The following is a 22,935-nucleotide window of genomic DNA, read 5'->3' as shown; positions in this document are numbered from 1 at the left end:
GTCACCCAAACTAATTCTATGAATCTGTTAAGTACCTGGTGATGAAGGCGTCGTTTCAGTACTCTCAGTCTCTTTCCTGAGATGCGTCTTGTGCTTGAAGTACTGCTGTCTTCCCAGTCCCACTCACAAGGAGATGGTGGTATAGTTGCCTGTTCCCTAAATAATAAAAAGTGGGAGATAGATTATGTCCAGTGCTACTGACTTATTTTCCAGTTAATCCAGAAGATAGAAATTAGAAGAATGTTAAGCTACTTGAAAATTATAATTGGAATATGCAAGAAATTATTCTGCTACCCAAGGAGTTAGAAAGCAGTACTCTTTTTAAGTAATCCCAATATTTGGGTCTTTTCAGACAGTTTTCTCCCCACAGCTCAGGTGCCAAACTACAGTGATCTTTCACCAAGCTTCCTCAATTCCCATCTTTCCGTCGCTTTTATCAAATCAAAGGTGATTTGAGAAAGCATGGATAAAACAACAAATGAAAAAACAAGGACATGAGGGAGGTTGGAGGGGGAAAAAAACACTGTAGCGCCCAACCCCCTGGGAAATCTCCCAGTGAAAAATCCCATTGTGTCTCATTGTACTTAGAACTGTATGTCCATACAGAAAGAGAGAGTGCATTCTAACACACATAGGATTTACAAATACAAAATTATGGATGTCGAAGTCACCTTGAGGTGAAATATTGACTAATTTCCCAGTGTTATCTACACAGATTAACCTTACATTCCTTTGCCCCAGCAGTTTCTTTTGATTCCCTTAAATATGATGTGCCCTGACCTGGATGGCCCAGGCTAGCCTGATCTCGTCAGATCTCAGAAGCTAAGCAGGGTCAGCCCTTGTTAGTACTGGGATGGGAGACCACCAAGGAATACCAGGGTTGCTGTGCAGAGGAAAGCACTGGCAAACCACCTCTCTTGCCATGAAAACCCCAAAAAGGGGTCGCCATAAGTCGGCTGTGACTTGAAGGCACCTTACACACACAAATATGATGTGGGACTTACCAGGGGTGGGGGAAAACCCTATGGGGGAGCACTGTAGTGAGAAGGAAGAATCTGGGAGGAGACAGCAATTTTTCTTCTACCTATGGAGCTCCACTGGCATAACAGAAATGAAGAAGAATTTCACCCCTTTCCCCTCCTCACTGCAGTCTTCCAACCTGCATGGATTCTTATTTATTTACCTATTTAGCTTATGTGTAGCCCACCTTTCTCACTGAGACTCAAGGTGAATTACAGAGTACAGAACAAAAGAGAACAAAAAAAGGGACTAATACAATATAGGACATCAAATAAATAATGAAATAGGATTAAAATACAGAACTAAATGACAATACAAGCAATAATGTGAACAGAATAAGATAATACAAAGAATAATGCAAATAAACAGTGCAGTAGAACTAGGCACATATAATTGAATGCCAATAAAGTAGAATTTCATTTATTATGTTATTTATAATCAATCTTTCTCATTGAGACTCAGATTATACCATGTAAATAAGTGGAATCAATGAGAGTAAGACTTCTGATAAGTGAAGTAATAGGAGTAGGCAGGTCTTTTTTGTGATGATACTCATTGGTACTGAGCACCAGTACTGTCCTGAATGCCAGAAGACCTGAGGGCCAGAAGTGGGTGGCGTAGTCAGATAGCAGTCCAAGGGTCAATACCGGGCTGTTCTAGGTCAGGATCTCAAGTGTCAGTATCAAACGTGCAGTCCAAATGCCAAGTCAAAGTCCATTCCAAGGTCAAGGCCACGAGAGTCTCAGGAATGATCAGAGGGACCAAGAGAACATAAGGTATCGGTAACAAGTTGTTTCCACATCAGCCTGATGCAAGTGTCTGCTTAAATAAGCCCTAGGAACCAGCTGTTCCTCTGACTCAGCACTCTCTGCTGGAGGGAGCTCATTTTTCTCATTGCTGTCAGCCAACAGTGCTCTTGTAACCTAGCACTCCTTCTACACTCAAGTAGGAATGTTCTGCACCTTCAGTGCTGATGATCCAGTGGCTGTGGAGAGCTGCTGCTGGGCACAGATGAGTCCCCTGCCCTAGTTGGTTATAGGCACGGGGGACATTCATCCGTACATGCCTGCTCAGCTTCTTCTGTTCCTCTCTTCCACTGCCTGCTGCTTCAAGGTCCTATTCATCAGAGGAAGCCTCAGCAGGCTGCCCCATGAGAAGTACCTTTCTTCATGGCTCTCCCAAATCCTGAGGGAGGAATTGGTGGAAATCACCGCAGTGTTAAAATATGAATACTGGCATTTTTTTAAAAAAATGTGTTTTCCCCCCACAAAAAAGCACTGGGATTAGGATTATAGAAATCTGAAAACAAAGCATAAGTATTAGACATGATATGTTAACAATGCCAAAAGGTGGGATTACATAGCCAGATAACAACGTAGTGAGAGCAAGATGGTAAATGCAGCAAACAGATGATATATGCTATATATAGTAGTGTAGTTTACATTTACATTCCATTTATTAAATCACCATCTTGAACCATTGCATCATAAAACAGTCCTATTACCTTTATAAAAATGACACTCTGAACAATTCTAGTTTACACAGTTTGGGGAATGCCAGAAGTGAGGGGGGCTTCCTGACCGTCTCAGGCAGGCAATTTCACAAGGTGGGGAGTGCAACAGAGAATGCAAATGTACAGGCAATTGTTGATCTCATCTACTTGCAGGGCAGTACTTGCAGAAGGCGCTTCTCAGATAAGTGAAGCTGCCATGATGGGGAACAGGTGGAGAGGCAAGTCCTCTCTGTGAAGGGTCCAAGGCTTTGAAAGGTTTTATATCTGACAGTGAGTTGAGCCTGGTAACTGACGGGCAGCCAGTAGAGTGACTGCAGAGTAGGTATAATATGCATGTTGTATCTAGCTCACAATAGTAACCAAGCTGCAGCATTATGTACCAACTGGAGTCTCTGCGTTGACTTCAAGAGCAGACCTATGTAGAGTGCATTACAGTAATCTAATCTCAATGTTACCGTGGCATGGATTCAGGTGGCTAGATCCACCAAGTCCAGGTGGGGGACCATTTTCCAGACTAAACTGAGTTAGAAGTATTTTTCGCAGCTGCATTAACTTGCTTCTACAGGGGTAATGCTGGGTCTAGGATAACTTCTAGGTTCTTCACTGAGTCATCAAGGGTGAGAAACACAATGTCCTTTAAGACCTCAGGCTTCCTAATCAGTATTACCTCCATCTTGTCAGGATTCAGTTTTGAATTGTTCACTCTTAGCCATTTAACCATCACAAACAGGCAATGGCTCTATACCTCTACCGCCTCATGAGGAGATTTGGATAGAGAGATATAGCACTGGGTGTTATCAGCATATTGATGGCATCCAGTTTCAAAACAATGAATGATTTCTCCTTTATAAAGAGATTGAATAGCATGGGAGAGAACACTGCCTCCTGTGGAACCCACAGGATTAATCCTATCTTGATGATAAATGGTCTCCAAAGGCAATCCTTTGACTCTGGTCTGTAAGGAACTATTTAAAGCAATCCAGAGCACAACCTTTGATGCCTACTTTTGCCTCCAGATAGCATGGTCCACTGTATCGAAGGCTGCTGATAAATCCAGAAGCAGTAGCAAAGACGCATGGCCTTTATCCATATTCAGATGAGGATAATCAATTAAAGCCTCCAATGTCATCTCTGTCCCATAGCCTGGTCTAAAACCTGACTGAAAAGGATCCAGAGTAGAGGAGTCTTCCAATAAACTCTATAGCATGCTCTGTCAGACTTGCTACAGATTTTTAGGCCAGCATCACTACAGACATCACCCAGCCCTCATATCACCCAAATCCATGGTAAACAATGGGGCTGGTTTCTGCCCTAAAGGGCAGAAGAGGTCAACAAGGAGCAACTTTGTTAATGGCTTCTTGGAGCTTCACATTCTAAACTCTCACCACAACCTCTACAGAGAATCCTACAGTCAACCAGAGCACTCTGGAATCCAATAGAATCCATGAATCTCCATGGATAGACCATTTTAACCAACCACTTTCCTTGTGGAGGTCTGGAGCCACATTCAGCTTTATCTTGAGCAGACAGTGGTTAGACCAGGGTACAGGCTGAACTTCCAACTCTGAAATCAGACCTTCTCTCAAGGGCTCAGTGTAAAATACGAGGTCCAAGGTATGACCTGTTTCATGTATTGAGTGACAACTTGTGAGAGGCCCATGGCAGCCAAAAAGGGTACACAATCCTGGCAAAGGTCCCTCAGCATGGATGTGGAAGTCTCCTATGACAATCAAAGTAGGTGTCTCTAGCATTAAACCTGAGAGCACTTCTGCCAACTCCAAGAGGGTTATCCAGCGGGGAATCAGTTAGCCGGTAATACGTAGAATGCCTATCCTTGGAACCCAGTAAAAGGAATGCACAATCAATGCCATCAGGAGTGTGAGAAAAGAGAAAGACTCACAAGGATGACAGCTACCACCACCCCTTCCATTGTGGGGTTAGGGAAAGGCTGCATACCCAGGCAGAATTAGCAGGGACAGACATACCATGTCATTTTCATCCAGGCAGGCCTCAGTCACACAAGCCAAATAAATATTTTCCTTCAGTAACAACCCAGACAGGAGGATAGCTTTTTCTCCACCGATGTAGTATTGCACAACATTACAGAAGAGGCAGGGTGCTTTCATGAGCATTTCTTGGGATGGGATGGAGGTTAGCTAAGCAGTGATATGCACTAGGACTAGGAATACAAAATTAAATACCCATGTGCACAGCAAACTTCCCAAGCAATGCAGAATATGGGATTACAAAGATAAAAGCCAATGCAGTATCCACGCCACACTCCCATATGAAGGCACTCTTCTGGACCATTCTGTCTCACTACAATCAATTTCATTACAAGAATGCCCTCATGAATATTTTTGTTTTGCACATTTTGCAGAATGAGAGTTCTGTGGAAGCATTCCTGATCTTCTCAGGCAGGTCGTTCTACTAGGTGGGAATCACCACAGATAGGGTTGCCAGGTCCCTCTTTGCCACCGTCAGGAGGTTTTTGGGGTGGAGCCTGAGGGTGGGGTTTGGGGAGGGTAAAGACTTCAATGCCATAGAGTCCAATTGCCAAAGTGGCCATTTTCTCCAGGTAAACTGATCTCCATCTGCTGGAGATCAGTTGTAATAGCGAGACATCTACAGCTAATACCTGGAGGTTGGCAACCCTAACCACAGAGAATGTATGTGACAAGCAGTTGCCCATCTTACCAATTTGCATGGAGAAATCTTCAAAATTTTATCCACATAGATCCTATGACAGCAGGAATAATCTTTTCAGAGAGTCAAAGGGGAATGCTGGAGAAGGGGGAATATGCGGAAAATCTGTCTGTCATTGGCACAGTAGGTTAGATACAGTCATGAGAACAGCACTTCACATTTTTAGAGCTACAGGTACAGTGTTGTCATGGCAACATATGCCCGTAACACTTTGTATTCTTTTTTTATTTTTTGCAAAAATGAACACTTATGAAGGTTAGGTGCTGCCAAAGGAGCCAAGTTGGGGATGGATGACAGTAGCCACCCCTTCACTGTGCCACAACTAGGGTTGCCAACCTCCAGTGGGGCCTGGAGATCACCTAGAATTACAACTGACCTCCTGACTACAGAGATCAGTTCCCCCAGAGAAAAATGGCAGCTTTGGAGGATGGACTCTATGGCATTATTCCCTACTGAGGTCTTTCCCCTCCCCAAACCCAGCCTTCCTCAGGCTTCTCCCCCAAATCTCCAGGAATTTTGCATCCTGGAGTTGGCAACCCCAACCATTATGGTTAATTCACTTCCTGATGCACTCATTTGTAACACAGTATGCTGAGATGACAGGCTCCAACATACTCAAGGGCTCCGATTCATCTCTGCTGCACCCGATTCATCTCTGCTGCCACAGGCTACACTTTACTTCCATTGAAATTTCATCTGCCATTCCTGTACACAAACTTTACATTCATACATCCCTGTTGTTATTGATCCATCTTGGCTCTCATTCACTAGATTGCCGTAGAAAACAGGAAATTAAATTAGAAGTAAAGCTGTTCAAGATTATTTTCCCAACACAATCTCTATACAATATATTATTTATTTGCAAAATTCACACACACACACACACACACACCGTTCTACTAGCCCTGTGGAGCTACATTTTCAAAAGGGGTGACTCACCACACAGCATTCATACTCCACCCCAAACATCTGGCACCAAAGAAACTATATGACATGTATCATGTGGACCAATCAGCACTGTGTTAATTTGACTCTTCCTGCTCTGTTTGCATTACATTCAGATTCTGAAATCTGAAGTTTTAAAATTGTTTGGAAAGGAAGTGGACAATAAGGGAACAGAATTTGAGATTGCCATTGTCCCCCACCCCCATCCCAATGCAGGGCTGGCTAATGTCCTAAATTGCCTCTGGGGCCAGTGTTGGACCAAATGGCTTGAGATAGTCTCACCTCAACAGTAGAAGTTCTGTGCCTGTAATAGGTGCATGCCAGGCAGAATGCAACCCCATTTCTTCATCCTTGCATCTCCGTACTGTGGGAAAGCTGCACCTATTAGATTCCTGATCAAGTCCTGGAATTTGTCATGTAGCTGTTAAATGTACAGAGGCTGTGTGGCATGAAAGAGAATGACCCGCCCTCAAGCACCATATCTAAAAGCCATTAAAGGAACAGGCTAACCTGGAGGACACACAATTTCTCCATCCTGTGGCCCCCAAATCTTCTGTTGTCACTGTTTGTGGAAGCTGCCTGCTCAAGAGAGGCTGATCAAAAAAAACTTGCTGTGAGTAAAACGAGATCATAAATCCAAGCCATGTGCCAGATGCTTGTGGTAAACAAGACCCTCTCCAAAGTACTTCATACACCAAATGGGACTTAGAAGTGGCAAAGAGAACTTGCAGCCAAGAGCAGTCTTTAGAGAAATGCAGCAGCCATCACTCACATCCTCACAGAAGATGGAGGGATGGTTACCATCAGTTACTCCTGTGATGTTTCTCCTATTGCATGTTTACATCCTGGGTGTGATGCTAAACAAAAAACACCATGATAGGTGTAGACATCCTTTGTCTAAGGAACAGCCAAAGGATTCCACAGTGTACATCATAAAGGATACCTACCTCTCTGATTCAACTCTGGTACTCCCAGCCATAAAAAGGGACCTCATTTATTGAGAGGCAGGTCAGACATCTGTTCACATAAGATCTGTGCAGAACAGGTGTGATATGCCATATGAACCCATTCAGATTTGTTATCCACAGACTTGCCTTTCAAAGCTATTCTCTTAGCCACAGCTACCCCAAATTTTATTCTGAAATCTGTTTAGAAAAGCACCTTACAAGATTATGTTTCCTAGTCACGTATTTCAATTGTAAGTGCATTTACAGTATGCCTACAGCTGACATCTCTACTATGGAACAAATTAGACTTGCAAAGTGTAAGCACTGGAAATTAGACTTGCAAAGTGTAAGCACTGGAAGGGACTTCTAAAATAGTACAGAGCGTAGCACATTAACAACAATGGCTAGGTGTTTTTGGCTCCCCTTATGGTGTTCACCCACCATACCCCCTCCAAAAGGTCTGGGTCCATCCAAAAAAGTTTGCAAGAGAGGCTACTTCCCAAAGGCAAAAATAAGCCACTGTCATTGTGTGTATTCACATAAGTGCTTTTTGCACATGCATAGAACCTCTCTAGATTCCAAAAAGCAACATGACTTATGCAGGACATAATTTGTCAAATTCTTCTCTTGATTAAGCGTCTTAATTAAAATTCTCTTTCATTAATTAATTGAACTGTTGAAGCTTGGTTTGTGCTAAGATAAAGGGCAGCATAAGTGACAAAAATTTGCATTTCGTTCTCAGTTCCTGTGTACTGTGTACAACCCCCACCCCAATAAAATAAAAATAAGGAAGTTAGCAGTCAGTCAGTCACCCTGGTTGCCTGGCCACAGCAACTATGTCAAAGTAAGACTACAAGCTATAAAACACATTATTCAAGTGTGAAATTCATATTCTGACTGATCTCTCTCACACACCCACAAACACGCATGCACTTCCCAATTATGCTGGCATTTGGTACACTCCCAGTTCATTGCCGTGACGCAATGACTTTAAATCACTGAACACAAAATGCATGACTATATATTAAATGTGAAGTCAACCTGCCTATTTTTCAGCTTGTATCTTTTTATGCAAGTAGCAACTGGGAAAGGAGTGGCACTCTATTGCGTTATAGACAACTACCGGTACTGGAAAACACATGCATATACCTTTCACATGCAAGGCAGTTAGTATCATGCCAGAGTTCAAAACACTTTTTCGTTGAAAGAGTCTAACATTCTGCATTTTTATCTCATTCATACGGAACAAGATCATTTCTATTTTAAATGGTCTTCCAATTCAATATCTACCTTGGAAATGCTAGGGTAGAAAGGGAGAGTACAAATGCCTTCAATAAACATAAACAACATTAAAGATACTTAAAAGAATCCTAAATGTATTCAATATCTCTTGTTCCCTAGCTTCAAAATGTTCTATTTTTAAATTAACATTCAAAATTACATTCCAAGTATGAGGAGGCAGGAAATGTAATCAAGGATTAATCCACAAAATTCCCATTTGATTTGCCATTGCTTCAAGTCTGCATGGGTTTATCTGCTAAATTTTTGTATCAACAGTTTATACAGAGGCTTAAACGCTATTCCTGACACTGGTGTTAAATTATCCCAGCAATTCATATGCCAGCCAAGAACATCATGTACATTTCACTAAGAAAATTATGTTCTGCCTCTGAAATTTCCTAAATGAACGTTTTCTTATTCTTGCAGATAGCTCCTTGCACTCTAGCATGCAATTCTCACTCAGTAAATATTTGTCTTTTGCAGTTACTCATTTATCCAATATATAACTTACCCTGGATGTTGCCAAAGGTTTGCATGTCGAACCACAGGCAATAGTTCCCTCTTATTAAGGGGAGTGATCCCAATTGCAGCCTCAAGGATGGTTATATATTTCTTGTACTTCATCCTGCCTCTTTCAATACACTGCTGAACAAAACGACATCCTGTGTTTGGAGACAGCATCCGAGATCATCTTGCCCCAGAAATCCGAATGAGCTGCAGCACTGTTTTTCAGAATGGGTTGCGCACATTGCAAGCTAGAGTTATAAAAATAACTTTTGGAGAAGAGCAAAAAAAAAAAAATTCCTGACAGATCCCCCTGAAACGTCATAGTTACATAATTCCAGCGATCTTTGAATAAAGCACTAATGAAAATGAATCAAGAGACAATCATGGGTCTAAGCCTGTCCCGATAATGTACACTCTCCAATTTACTAATCCTCAGCTAAATCTCCAAGGCTTATAATCTTCCAAACACTAATGGAGTAGCAGGTGACGTGTCTCTCAGATCGAGTCAACGGCTACTGAAGATTTGTTCAGTCAACTTTATAGGGCATTAAGTACTGCTAGATGCAAAGCATTCTGCCTCCATTCCCTTTCACGCCAAATGAATGTCATCCAAAGAGACTGACCAGGAGGAGAGAAGTGGCATACTTTTATTTGAATGAAAGAAAAATACAAAGTTAGAAGATGCTGGGGGAAAATCTGAACAGAATTAAACAAAATAACTGCATTCGTTTAGAGTGTGCTTGTAAATACTCTCGGAGTTGGAAGTAGCAGAATTACCTTCAGTTGACCTAGAAGGAAAATGTTGATAAAATGGGGCAGGGGGCTGATTTTCTCCCGCCCATTCCCCACTTCCCAGCCAGTGCTTCATAACTTACTAACACAGGTAATGTGTAGACAGGCCAATAAAAATTGATGTGGGCCAACAACATTCAAGGACCCTTTTATGCAAAGCTAGCTTGTGGGTTTCACAAAGCAGCATCCATGCCACATGCATTTTTGAAAGCTCTTCCCCTCCTAATCTATAAAACTTATTTTGAAGGATGTGCTCTCAATAATACTGTGCTTATTAAATATTCAATGCCCTTATTATCTGTAGATATGGTAGTTTAAGACAGAATGAAGGGGTGGTTAGATGAGAATGGAAGGATAGGGCAGATGAAGTTAGACTAGTTCAGGATGAAACTTCAGTGGCCAACACTGTGCCTCAGTTGACATGCTATAACAGACATCTGAAAGACATGTCCTAACAGCTGTGATGTCTTGAGATTCGGTATAACTTTTGTCACATAACTTTATTCATAGCACCGACAGACAAAAAATATGACACAATACTGGCAATTTTTAAGAGAAGCAGTGAGTGTATTGCTAACTTTAAAAAATGCGATAAACTCAGTTCGTCAGTATGAAGAGAAGTCACTATAACACTGTAGAACCAAAGTGAAAAATCTAGATGTATAAACACTCTTTAGTAGGGGCCTAACAATTACATGCACGTAGCATCACACTGAGTGGGAGGAATAATTTTGAAAACTAGGACTGCCAACTCTGGGATGGGAATAGAGTTGCCAGCTTCAGGTTGGGAAATACCTGGAGATTTTTGGGGCGGAGCCTGAGGCGGGCGGGGTTTGGGGAGGGACTTCAATGCCATCGAGTTCAATTGCCACAGCGGCCCTTTTCTCCAGGGGAACTGATCTCTCTCGGCTGGAGATCAGTTGTAATAGTGGGAGATCTCCAGCTAGTACCCTAGTTGGGAAATTCCTGGAGATATGGGGGTAGAGTCTGGGGACAGCAGTGTTGTAGGAGTGCAGAGTCCTGAGTGGGGTATAATACCATAAAGTCCAACCTTAAAAACAGTCATTTTCTCCAGGGGAACTGATCTGTCATCTGGAGATCAATTGTAATTCTGGGAGATCTCCAGTTCCCACCTGGAGGTTGGCAACTTTTGAAAGTGCAAACTACACCCACACACACAGCATTAAATACTTACATAAAATATTTTATGAAGTTAAGAAGAGTGATATTAAAAATAAAGGTACTAGCACATGATCTTCATCTTCTCTCTAACTTGTTCGACGCCAAAAAAGAATGCTCAGCAACAGTGAATGACAGGTCTCTTTTCTACTCCTCCAGAGGAGAGAATTACCAAATGCTTCATGGTTGTCAGCCTGGTGAATCCATTTACTTAATTTTGAGCCTCAGGCTTGGGAGCAAGGTTACTATCTACAAGCAGTGTGCAATAAAATCTATACCACCACGTGCCAACAAAAGGAAAATAAAATGGCCTGCTTCCATCAAAGGTTTCCCCTACTTTTAAGTAATTAAAATATAAATCTGACTCCTCTCTTCAGACAGCTTTCAAGTGCTTTTTAAAGAGAATTCAAAAGAAATATTGCCTGATGCCCTGAGGAAATGTAGATTACAAAGAAAGAAAAAGCACTGACTATATTACTTTTCCCAAACCAACACTGCTTTCTATGGTAAGATCACTAGAACTTCTGTCCTCCTCTCCTAAGAATAATTACTTGGAAGTCTACCCCATTGGACTTCAAGGCCAGTCGGTCCATGGTACCAGGGCACTGTATTGAGCTTCAGCATCACATACTGGAAAAAAGACCGGATGCTGCACGTGTAAAATGTAAAAAACAATGCAATGTAAAAAAACAATGGCTAAAAACTTTTACCTTTACCTCAGCTGGCATGGAGCAACCACAGCAATAGCCACAGGCAGAGGTATGTCTGCGTAAAGGATGGGGATCTTGATGAGAAATGAGGCCTAATGTGCTTTTTATGGTTGTGTTCTTTGTCTTTTGGTTTTAGGGCTGTGCAATTTTCATTTATTTATGTCTACTTTAATAATATCTGTGCTTTTACAGCTTCTTTGTTTTTAATGCTGCTTTTATCATGGTCAAATAATATGTTTTTGTTATTGTTTGTTAAATTGTTTTAATTTTGATAACTGCTTCAGTTTTACAGCTGAAGGGCACTGCTTGCATGCAATCCCTGGTTCAGCTAAAAATTCCATTTTACAAGGGGGGGGGGTTAACAGATGATAGACTGTATGTACCTGGACCATATGTAATACAGCCGTTACGTTATATAACTATATTTAAGGGGGAGGGTTAAGCTATTTTTCTTACAATGAACAGATTCTAATATAACAGTTGCAAACTCCAGGATGGGAAATTCCTGGAGATTTGGGGATGGAGCCTAGGGAGGGCAGGGTTTGGGGGAAGGGAGGGACCTCAGCCCAGTATAATGCCATAGAGTCCATCCTCCAAAGCAGCCTTTTTCTCCAGGGGAACTGATCTCTAGTAGTCTGGAGACCAGTTGTAATTCTAGGAGATCTCCAGGTGCTATCTGGAGGTTGGCAATGCTACATATAACTCTGTTCTTACACAAAAGAAAATAAGAGATACAATTTCAAATTGTGAAACTTAAACTGTTAGAACTACAATGGATGTGAATCCCCACATAGCCTATGTAGATTTTGCTGTGTATTTGAAACGTAAGAAAGCCTCTTTCAAAAAGAAGAAGAATTTGATCTTAATCCCCAGGAGTGAGATTTGAAATTGCCATTTTATTTTTCAGTCCTCTGCCTATGAAAATACCTGAACCATTCGGCATTTGATCAACTATGCCTTACTTCAATATAATCCCACGAACTAGCAAGTAATCCCACTTATCTTACTAAATTTACTCCTTGTCCTACAGGCGCCCCTGCCACCAGTGCTGCTCGGTCCCTTCTTGCTCTCTCTTTACAGCACACTGTACCTTAACACGATAAGAGATTGTGGTGTGTTATAGTGCTCAAGAGTGGAAATCTCTCACAGACTAAATAGATAAAACTGATCTGGGCATTTTACTATGTAGTTAACCATAAATGTACAGAACACACAGTGGAAGCCAAGTCACAGCTGATGGCTTAACTGCAATTCTCACTATGGAATTGCTACTTTTCAATTAAAAAAATAAAGAACTCCCATACTCTATCAATAATTATAAAAGTATATTCACGTTTCTCTACTATTATTTTCTGGTTACATAAATGTTGGTATCAATTTAAGAATTACTTTGGCACAAACGCAAGATAATGACTTTGAGATTCAAAAGTTGTTTTACAGAAAGTCACTGTAAAAATTGAATATACAGGGAAAGGTAGAAAATTCTGTCTGCAATAAGACAGAGCTACTTGAACACTTACTGGCGGAGGGGGTGTGAACATTAAATGAATGAGACCAGAGGGGAAGCAAATTCTCTTTAAACAACCTTGTAAAGGCATTTTATTTTGCGTTGGTCTGCCTGGGCCAGCTTTACTAAATTATTAAAGGTGGAAAGGGAGAATAAAATTATCATTCTGGTTTTGTGAAATCCTTTTAACTAGCATATGCATGAAAAATAAACATGTTGTGAAATTTAGGACTAATGGAAAGGAAAGTTTCATACCTGCACAGGTGTCTGACTCTGTGCTATGGTCTGAAACTGGAACATGCCTGAGCTGGGAAATCTGTTGCCATTTTCCCCTACCTGGCAACTGATACATGATAGCATGGTCAATCCAGGCATATTATATACCACTGATCCATTTCTTTCCAACACACCAAGTAATCCTACTCGAGCTAGATCACCTAAAGAAGAAACCTTAGGCCATTTTTCAGTATTTAATTCACTTTAATCCTAGGGCACAATCCAGCACACAGCTAAGTGTGTTTAAATCCCATTGATTTTGATGAGATTTCTGCCTGCTGAACTGTGTGCTGCATTGCTTCCTTAAACCTCTAGAAACACACACTTTCACCAAATGCAACACAAGCTAATGAGCATTATCAGAGCAGAACACTGTTCCAAACTTCTCAGGGTATTTGCATCTTCCTATGACTCCCAACGTATGAATAGTTCTTCAGGCAAGGTTGAGGATTACCAACTCCTGGTACTTAAAACACACACATACACACAACTGTTACCTCAACAGATTTAGCAACAGAGCACTGCAGTTTCTGGTGGATCCAAGCGGCAGAATCCAGCACAAAAGCCGTCTATTCCTAAAATGGTCAGCTCAAAAACAATGAGGCCAAAAAACGTTTGGTATGTGGTTATAGTTATCAACCTCAGGAAATGCCATTGTGCTATTTTAATGCTTTTAAATAATTTTAACTTTTATATAGCGCTTCTAATAAATTATACTTTCAGTATTTATACGTAGACTTATATATATATTTTCCTTTCACCCAACCTTGGTGACAAAACAGCTTTTGTTTATAGGTTGGGTTTTATTCCTCTCCTTTTTTCTTCCAGCTCAAAAACAACAACAACAACAAAACCTCAGACCTTGCTTTCCTGGTATCTGGCTGGAAAGAAAGATTGGCATCCCAAAAGACAACATGGACTAACCTTCAAGTAGAGCCAGGGAATGAAAGGGGAGCTATGCCAATAAACTAGGCTAGGGCAGAACTTGGAGGATCAAAATGTGGAATGTTATGGAGGACCACAACAAGGGTTTAGAAAATTCCTGGAGATTTGGGGGTGAAGCCTGAGGAGGGCAGGGTTTGGGAAGGGGAACAACCTCAGCCCAGTATAATGCCATACAGTCTACCCTCCAAAGCAGCCATTTTCTCCAGGGGAACGGATCTCTGTAATCTGGAGATTGGATGTAATTCCAGAACTCTAGCACCCACCTAGAGGTTAGCAATCCTAACCACAACAGAGGATTGTAGCTCCAATCACCTAAAATTAAGGTCCTAATATTGGTTACTTATGAGACTTTTGTTTTATTGGCTTGTGACTCTCGGCACACCACAGGAATACCCATTTTCTGTGTACTAACACAATACTACACAACCTGTTTCCAGTGAAAGCAGAGCAAGTGGTTGGACAGACCTCGCAAAAATATTAAAGTAGGAAGTTTTGGATGCCCCACACTTGGGCCTCTGTGAAGAAAAAAAGAGTATAACATGCATCCCTTTTTCTGCACAAAGGAAGGCAAGATGTCACCTAGGATTAGAAGGAATTATTTCCCCAGGAGGAGATGAAGACTGGTGTCCTCGTTCCCAACTGCTTCATTTATAGAAAGCCTTTCAACCTCCCTAGCTAGAGCAGCCCATATGTTCCCAGAGATTCTGAGAACCAGCTTATACAAAGTTGCACTAGCGTACCACATATCAAATCTGTTGGCTGTTAGACAGAAAGTGCCACTGAAGCAGATGCTTGAATGAGGAAGGGTAACAGCCAATTGGAACATGTATACTCAGCATCTACATTTCACAGTCACAGGCAAGAGACAGCCTCATTGTTTTCTCCAGAAGTATGCACTGGGGTGTGTGGCTAGTTTCACTGGAACCTTCTATTCAGTTTCAACTGCAAAGAGCCCATGAAACTAATTTCAATAGCATCATCAGTGTTGAACCTTCTGGAGCAGATACTCACTAGCTAAAAACAATGGGTTATAATAGTCACATGCACACACACATAACTAAAGAGGACAGCATTCCAAGCAAAAATATGACAACAGAAGTGCAAACTACAGGATCTTGTGACAGTTGCCTAACCAATATCCACATCTAAAGGTTATCAACATAGGCAATATTTTCATCTTCCTAGATAAGAGAGTACATCACTTTGGATTTTTACAGAAATAGGATATTCCTAACTCACACAAAAAATCCTGAACACATGAGGTTGCCTTATGTAAAATCAGGCCATTGGTCTTTTAAGGTCAGTAATGGTCGACGCTGACTGGCAGCTGCTTTCCAGAATCCCAGGTAGAGACCTTTCATATCAACTACTATATGATCCTTTTACCTGAGAATGCCAGGGATTGAACCTTTGACCTCCTGCATGACAAGCGAATGCTCTGCCACTGAGCCACAGTCTCTTCCCATCATTTACTTGGAGGGGACTATGTTGACAGTGAGACATCAAACGGGGGAAGGAAAACTATTTGCATTGAACGAGGGGGGAGAGATAGTTTCTTTAAAAACAAGTACTTTCACACAGGGAGCTAATATATAGATTCTATATACAGTAGGGTATGCAAGTAAGCTTTGGATTTACACTTTTCCTTCTGCATATTCTGTTTGATATGAAGCAAGAATTATGCACATGTAGCTGTCAATATTACAAGGTTGTCAGATTAGTTTGACAGGTGCAAGTTAGATCAGATGGATCTAGTAATGATGCAATCAGCCTGAAAGTCCCTGGAGAGCTAGAGGAAGCTGGCCTGATCCAGTTATAGCCAGGTGGCTGATGCAATACAGTAGCCATGTCAGGATGACTAAGCATCTACTGTGTTTGGTGGCTGCGTCCACCAGGTGTATATAATGGAGTGAAACTGAAGCTCTATGCGGGATGCTATGAGCGGAGAGTGTGTAAGAAGTATCTCAAAAAGGGCAAGAGTCCAGTAGCACCTTAAAGACTAACAAAAATATTTTCTGGTAGGGTATGAGCTTTCGTGAGCCACAGCTCACTTCTTCAGATACCCACTGTGAATTAAGAAGTATCTGTATTATATCTTTGCACTGTGAAATAAACTACACTTTTCTAAGTAGCAGAGGACTTTCTGATGGTGTTATCCTGGACAGACTGCCAATCCGCTTGGCTTCCACGTCAGTAGCTTTATGGAATAAGCCCTGTTTGCAATCTATCACAACCAAAGGGCAAGGTCTACTTTTTTTTTTTTAAGAAGTCACCAATATTTCGCTTCAGGCAGGAGCCATGCTGATCTGCAGTAGAAGAACGTTAGTAGTGGCACGTTAAAGACCAACAAAAGTTCCAGGATATAAGCTTTTGAGAGTTGAAGCTACCTTTGCCAGCTAACTGACTAAAAGAGCTTTGACTCTCGAAGGCTTATACCCTGGAAATCTTGTTGGTCTTTAAGGTGCCACTGGACTTGAACCATTACAATATTTAGGTCACAATAAACTGTTTCTGTGCAGCAGGAAGGGTATACAAGTCCAAGGCATATGCCTGTACCCATCATGTGTAGGACCCATATACCACAGTCCACGATATTTGCTCTTTGACAATATAAAGAACAGATGAGGGGGAATCCATGTTGTACCAATATCTACTGCTAGAGAAGCATAATCTGAAGTCACTTAAGAATCTCTAATGCACTTTCAAACAATACATTTAACATACAGAGAGTTCTCCAATCTAAAATTTCTCAAACATATCACAGCTATTCTTATGTCAGGTCTTTTTTTTTCATCACCAATTATAATGGTTTTCATCCTGCAGCATTGAAGCTACACCAGCTATGAACTGATGCAATCCAAACTGAATTCTACCACTCATTTTCTTAGATGAAAGGAAATATTTTCAACCACTTCAAGAATCCTCTTTCTTTGGTTCATCTTTTGCATTTTTTCCAAGCCATTTTTTCAAATACCACAGTTGGCTACTCTTACAGTTATGACTAAAAAATAACAAAAACTAAGCTATCTCGGTGCTGGGCAATTTAAAATAAAAGTTGAGGCCTATAGGAATCATGGGGAGGAAGAGGACAAATAAGAAACGCTCTCTACGGTTGGTCAAGACTACCAGGCTAAATGAAAAAATACTATTTGGGGTCACCTAGCCCTGAACTTCAGCAGTCCATCAGTGAAACTGCCCTGTAGCCTCAACTGCTGGGATCCAAGGCTGATACACAGAAAGCTGCTCCCCTTGCCACAAACATCAGTGGCATTCTGTCGTCTGGCCTCAGACTTCCTGGTCTGCTGGTCTCCTTGAAAGCCAGGACGTAACTCTGCAGATTACTGAGCACTTGCCTGGGACTGGAATGCTGGAGCAAGGTCTGGAGCTGGTTGATCCAACAAGGCTGTCTTCCAGTCCTAAGCCTAAACATGCTGAGACGTCATTGACCAAAGCTGCACTGCAGGGAGGTGCTGGAGCTCCTGAGGCTGGGCTGTGCTCTGGCCACGATCCTGCAAGGAAGTGACAGTGCACTGCTCTAGTTCTACAGTGGGGTTGTGTGCTGCCAGTATGGAACTTCACCTCCTTTGTGCCTCCTCAGCCTGAGTCTTCTGCTGTCACTGTTGCTGAGGAGTGGGAGAGGATCCGGGGGGGGGGGGAGCTACAGGCAAGGTTCAAGTCCTGCATGGCAGAGGCTTGGTGGCTGCCTCGGGGGTGGGGGTGGCAAGATTTCTCCTGCAGGCCCTGGAAGTTCATTCCCAGTGGAGGCCTCTGCAGTGCGGGCTCCTCCTGGTCCCTCTGGTCCTACTCGGCCACCAACCTTGAGGACTCCAAGACAGTCACTGAGCTGGTCAGAGTGGTCATGACATTCTGCTGGGGAAGGACTACCTTTACCTCCTTCTTGTGCTGTGTGGGAGAATTTTTTTGGGAGGGCGGTGACATTAAAGTCAGCTTATACATGCCTCACAGTGCAATCCCCTGCCCCTACTTCCACTTGTTTTCTAGTACACTCTTAGCTGTGAAGGCAGTATTGGGTTTTTTATATATGGTTAATATAGCAGAGTTTGCCCAGTCATGGAAGCGTGATATTGAGTGCAGTAAAATCAATCCTCCCAAGGAGCAAACTGCAAAAAAGTAAAACTTACATTTATTCAAGTTTAGTCTATTCACATTCTTGTTGCAGTTGATAGGAAAAATAGAAAGCCTAATCTAAAGAATACATTTCCTTATATGAGTGGCTAGCTAATCCAGCATCATGTGAGTGCAAGTATGATTGTATTGTTTTAACAGGAGAGACCAGTAGACCATGCGGAAAAGAGAGAGAGAGACAAAATGGCTACTGAGAGAGCAGGAGGAGGGTTTAGAGGGCAGTCCCCAGGTTCAGACAAAGAGGAACATCCCATTCAAGAGATAACAACTACAGACCTAGAGTAAATTGTGTGTGTGTGTGAAGTGACGTCAAGTCGCAGCCGACTTATGGCGACCCCTTTTTGGGGTTTTCATGGCAAGAGACTAACCTCTGCCCAGCAACCCTGGTATTCCTTGGTGGTCTCCCATCCAAATACTAACCAGGGCTGACCCTGCTTAGCTTCTGAGATCTGACGATATCAGGCTAAGAGTAAATTGGGGCCCCCAATGTCCAGGCATGCTGAGTCGCTCTCACTCCAACAGGCAGAAGAGTGCTAAAAGGACAACATAATCTGAAGCACCTTTCCTCCTATCCTAACATACTTCCCATAGCCCTTAAAAGCTTGCAACACATCCTGAACCTGGCACAAAGCTGTTTATACATATTTTAAGAGTCAGATGTACAGAGTCCTGACCTGGATAGCCTAGGCTAGCCTCATCTCATCAGATCTCAGAAGCTAAGCAGGGTCAACCTTGGCAAGTATTTGGATGGGAGACCTCCAAGGAATACCAGGGTCAGGACACAGAGGCAGGCAACGGCAAACCACCTCCAAATGTCTTTTGCCTTGAAAACCCCACCAGTGGTTGCCATAAGCCACATGCGCGCGCACACACACACACACACACAAAGATGTATAGAGTTTAATATGCAAAGGGTTGTCAGGTAAGCACTCTCTAAATTAAGAAGATTAACAAAGTAACAAACCTGTAATTAGCCATTCTTTACATGTTCCCACAACGATAAGGCAATGAAACAGTGTGCAACAAGATTTATAGTCACAGCAGATACAAAACAAATTGGTCATTTATGCATTGTCGCTTTACTCTCCTTTATTCCCTGTTTCAGCCAGGATCAAATTTTCCAGTATGCATGTTACCTCATTCCTTGGAAACTCAACACGGTTTTAACGCAAAACGAACCTGGCTTTTCCCATTCCTCTTCTGGCCCGAATTAAACCGTTCATCCTGGCTCATTCCGGAGTCACAGAGCGTGCATACTCTGTTCTCGGGTTGACCTTTGCCCCACCCTTTTCCAAACCCCTCTTCAAGGCAGCATGCAGATAGCCAAACAGGGGAAGCACAGAAGATTGGCTTCCCTCACAGCCAATCACAAAGCAGTGTGTAGAGGCAGGGATTCAAGTGCTTCCTGCTACCCCAAAGCTGTTTCTGAGCAAAAGAAAGGCTTTTTTAAAATGAGGCTTGGATTTCTCCCCCCCCCCCTTCTTTCAGATTGCTCCGTTTTTTGTTCTTTTTTATGCGGCAGTTGGGTCTGGGGGGAAGGAAATCTTCTCTCAGGGTAAGTACTGCAAAGTCAGCCAATTACAGAGCAGCATTTAAAGGTGTGGGACTTGATTTGAACTTGGGAGACTTCTTTTCTGTATTCATGCCTCCATTAGCATACAGTTTCGTCCCTGATCATTCCAGCCAATGCATACAGTTTTCCCCAACCCGGGTTACTTTGATCCTGGCTGAAACAGGGAATAAAGGAGGTTAAAGTGACCATGCATAAATGACCATAGGCTCTCATTTAACCCCTGTGGAACTATAGTCTGAGGATCCATTATGCCTGCTTCCTCAATAACATCCTGTTATGGTAAATCATCACTGTTTGAATAGCCCAGAAGATGATGTTGGTGGGGCCATGGTTGTGTTCAAGAAAGTGTAGAACCAAGTGATCCAACATTACTACTCAAGAAGCAGCTGAAAAAACACTTTCTTTCAACTTAGTTTAGCCCAGACGTTGATGCCCCACCTTGACACAGCTGATCTGGCCACATGGATTCACACCATGATAACATCAAGTCTAGACTACTGTAATGCATTCTACACAGGTCTCCCCTCAAAGTCAGCTCAGAGACTGCAGTTGGTGCAGAATGCACTATCTGAAACTAGGCAGAAAATGCTTATTACTCCCATTCTACATTTCTCTATTGGCTGCCCATCAGTTACCAGGTTCAATTCAAGGTAGTGGCTATCCCACACAAAGCTCTTCATGGCCTTGGACCCTCATATCTACAGACTATCTCTATTCTTATGTTTCACCATGTCAGCTTCACTCATCTGAGCAGAGTCTTCTGCAAGTGCCACCCTGCAAATGGGCAAGATCAACAACTGCACGTAAACATGTGTAACCCATGCCAATATTTTGGACTTTAGGACCTAGGGAGCTCACTGAGCATGAACAGTTAGGTATGTTACTAACTGCAAGGGCCCCACTCCTCAGTCAGTTCGACCTGCAAGGAAGAGGGAAGCCCAGAGTTCGATTGAGGGGATTAATAATTTTCTTTTGCAGGTATGTGTGGACCCAGTTAGGGAGAAAGGGGCACATTAGAATTTCCCTGTAAGAGTTATGATAACAAAATGGTTTTAAGGTGTAGTTTAAACTCTTACCCCTCAGTCAGTTAGTCCTGCAATGAAGAGGGAAGCCCAGAGTTCGACCGAGGGGGTTAATAATTTTCCTTTGCCGGACAGACTGGAGAAAGAATGTCTGCAGAAGCCTCAGCAGCAGCAGGATTCACCAGGAGCATAAAGGGAAGAAACAGCCCTGCATTCTGAATGATGTGGACTTTTCTTTCCCCTTTGTATTACTGGGAATTGTGTGTTGTTCACCAATGTTCTGAGCGCTCTTCCTGAAGAGCACTGAAGATTTTGTATACTTTAGTGTGGCCATGTTCATAGTCATCATGATTTAGTTACTTCAAGTTGCATAAGTTATACTGTTTATATTAAATGTTTGATACCTTAGATTTTTTTAAAATACATTTTATTAAAAATTTAAACATTACAAACACGCAAACATACCCATACTCATACAGATTAAAACTTCTTCCAAGGCGATCAGTGAGTAGTTGTAAATAAGCCAATAAATGGTCAGATACCACTCATTTATACAATCAATTCCACTTAATAAACTGCTCTAAATTGCATATATGTCATATAAGCCTCTTACTCTTTAAATTTACCAATCATCTAATTAATCAGAGCTCTAAATTCTAACATTACAAACAATATCTAGTACTGCTACTCTTGGTCATACTTATCACCTCTACTTTAACTTTAGTAAAAGATACCTTAGATTTTTGAAGCAATTTCACATTTGTTCAATGATTCACAAGGAGTGCTGTCATTTTATTGAATTTTGAACCCCACCCCCTTATCCTCCAATAGGGATTTGTGTAACTGAGATTGTGCTGGGTTACACATGCATTCTCTGTTGTGGCCCACACCTTATGGAATGGCCTGCCTGATGATATCAGGGAGGCTTCTACTCTCCTGGCATCCCGCAAATTATGTGAAACAGAATTTTCAGGAGCATATTTTTACACAGGTAATGAGGAGCCCCGTGGCGCAGAGTGGTAAGCTGCAGTACTGCAGTCCAAGCTCTGCTCACGATCTGAGTTCAATCCCAACGGAAGTTGGTTTCAGGTAGCCGGCTCAAGGTTGACTCAGCCTTCCATCCTTCCGAGGTCAGGAAAATGAGTACCCAGCTTGCTGAGGATAAAGGGAATATGACTGGGGAAGGCACTGGCAAACCACTCCATAAACAAAGTCTGCCTAGGAAATGTCAGGATGTGACGTCACCCCATGGGTCAGTAATGACCCGGTGCTTGCACAGGGGACTACCTTTACCTAATACGGCTATACTGTAACAGAATATAACTTGGATGGGAGACCACCAAGGAAGTCCAGGGTTGCTATGCAGAAGCAAGCAATGGCAAACCATCTCTGAATATCTCTTGGCTTCAAAACCTATGGGGCCACCATATGTCAGCTGCGACTTGGCAGAACTTTCCACCACCATCACATAACAAAATGATTCAGAAAGATGGTTGATACAGGGAAAGGGACTGTGGGCTATATTACTGTGCACAGTACATACTATCTGTTGCTATATGTATTAGCCTCCTACATAATTTCTGCATCATTTAACCCAGTTGTTCCCAAACATTTTCAGGCCACCAACCCCCTTGGTTCCATAAACTCATATCCAGTGCCCCTTACCCTATAAAAAGCATTATTCAAAATAGTAGTTTGTATAACTCAATAAGGAAGATAACAATAAAATTCAAAACAGTAACAATTAATTGCACATCTGTTCAAAATCAAACAAAAACTCTTTAGTTTAATCTTTTCAACAACACTGATGAACTTGATCCAGTGATATAAACTTCTCAAAGTCTGGAAAAAAATTGATAGTTTCCA

The 22,935-nt window shown here is 42.1% G+C and overlaps 1 protein-coding gene across 2 annotated transcripts in view; it reads right to left on the bottom strand.

Moving 5' to 3' along the window:
• TJP2 (tight junction protein 2) overlaps positions 1-22,935 on the bottom strand; it is a 95,349-nt gene that overhangs the window by 64,469 nt on the left and 7,945 nt on the right. Inside the window, exons 1-2 of one of the 2 annotated variants that reach the window (XM_056848009.1) lie at positions 8,924-9,101; positions 36-156 (exon numbers count right to left, since the gene is read on the bottom strand). In XM_056848009.1, coding sequence (XP_056703987.1) covers positions 36-156; positions 8,924-9,093 — 291 coding nt within the window. In that variant the 5' untranslated portion in view covers positions 9,094-9,101. Of the gene's footprint in view, positions 1-35; positions 157-8,923; positions 9,102-22,935 lie in introns of those variants that run through there. The other variant, XM_056848011.1, reaches the window with a different exon arrangement.

The sequence above is a fragment of the Euleptes europaea genome, chromosome 4 (genome assembly GCF_029931775.1).
Source record: "Euleptes europaea isolate rEulEur1 chromosome 4, rEulEur1.hap1, whole genome shotgun sequence".
Classification (NCBI taxonomy): domain Eukaryota; kingdom Metazoa; phylum Chordata; class Lepidosauria; order Squamata; family Sphaerodactylidae; genus Euleptes; species Euleptes europaea.
Note: the sequence above shows the minus strand (reverse complement) of the source record. Positions and strands in the feature narration are given on the sequence as shown.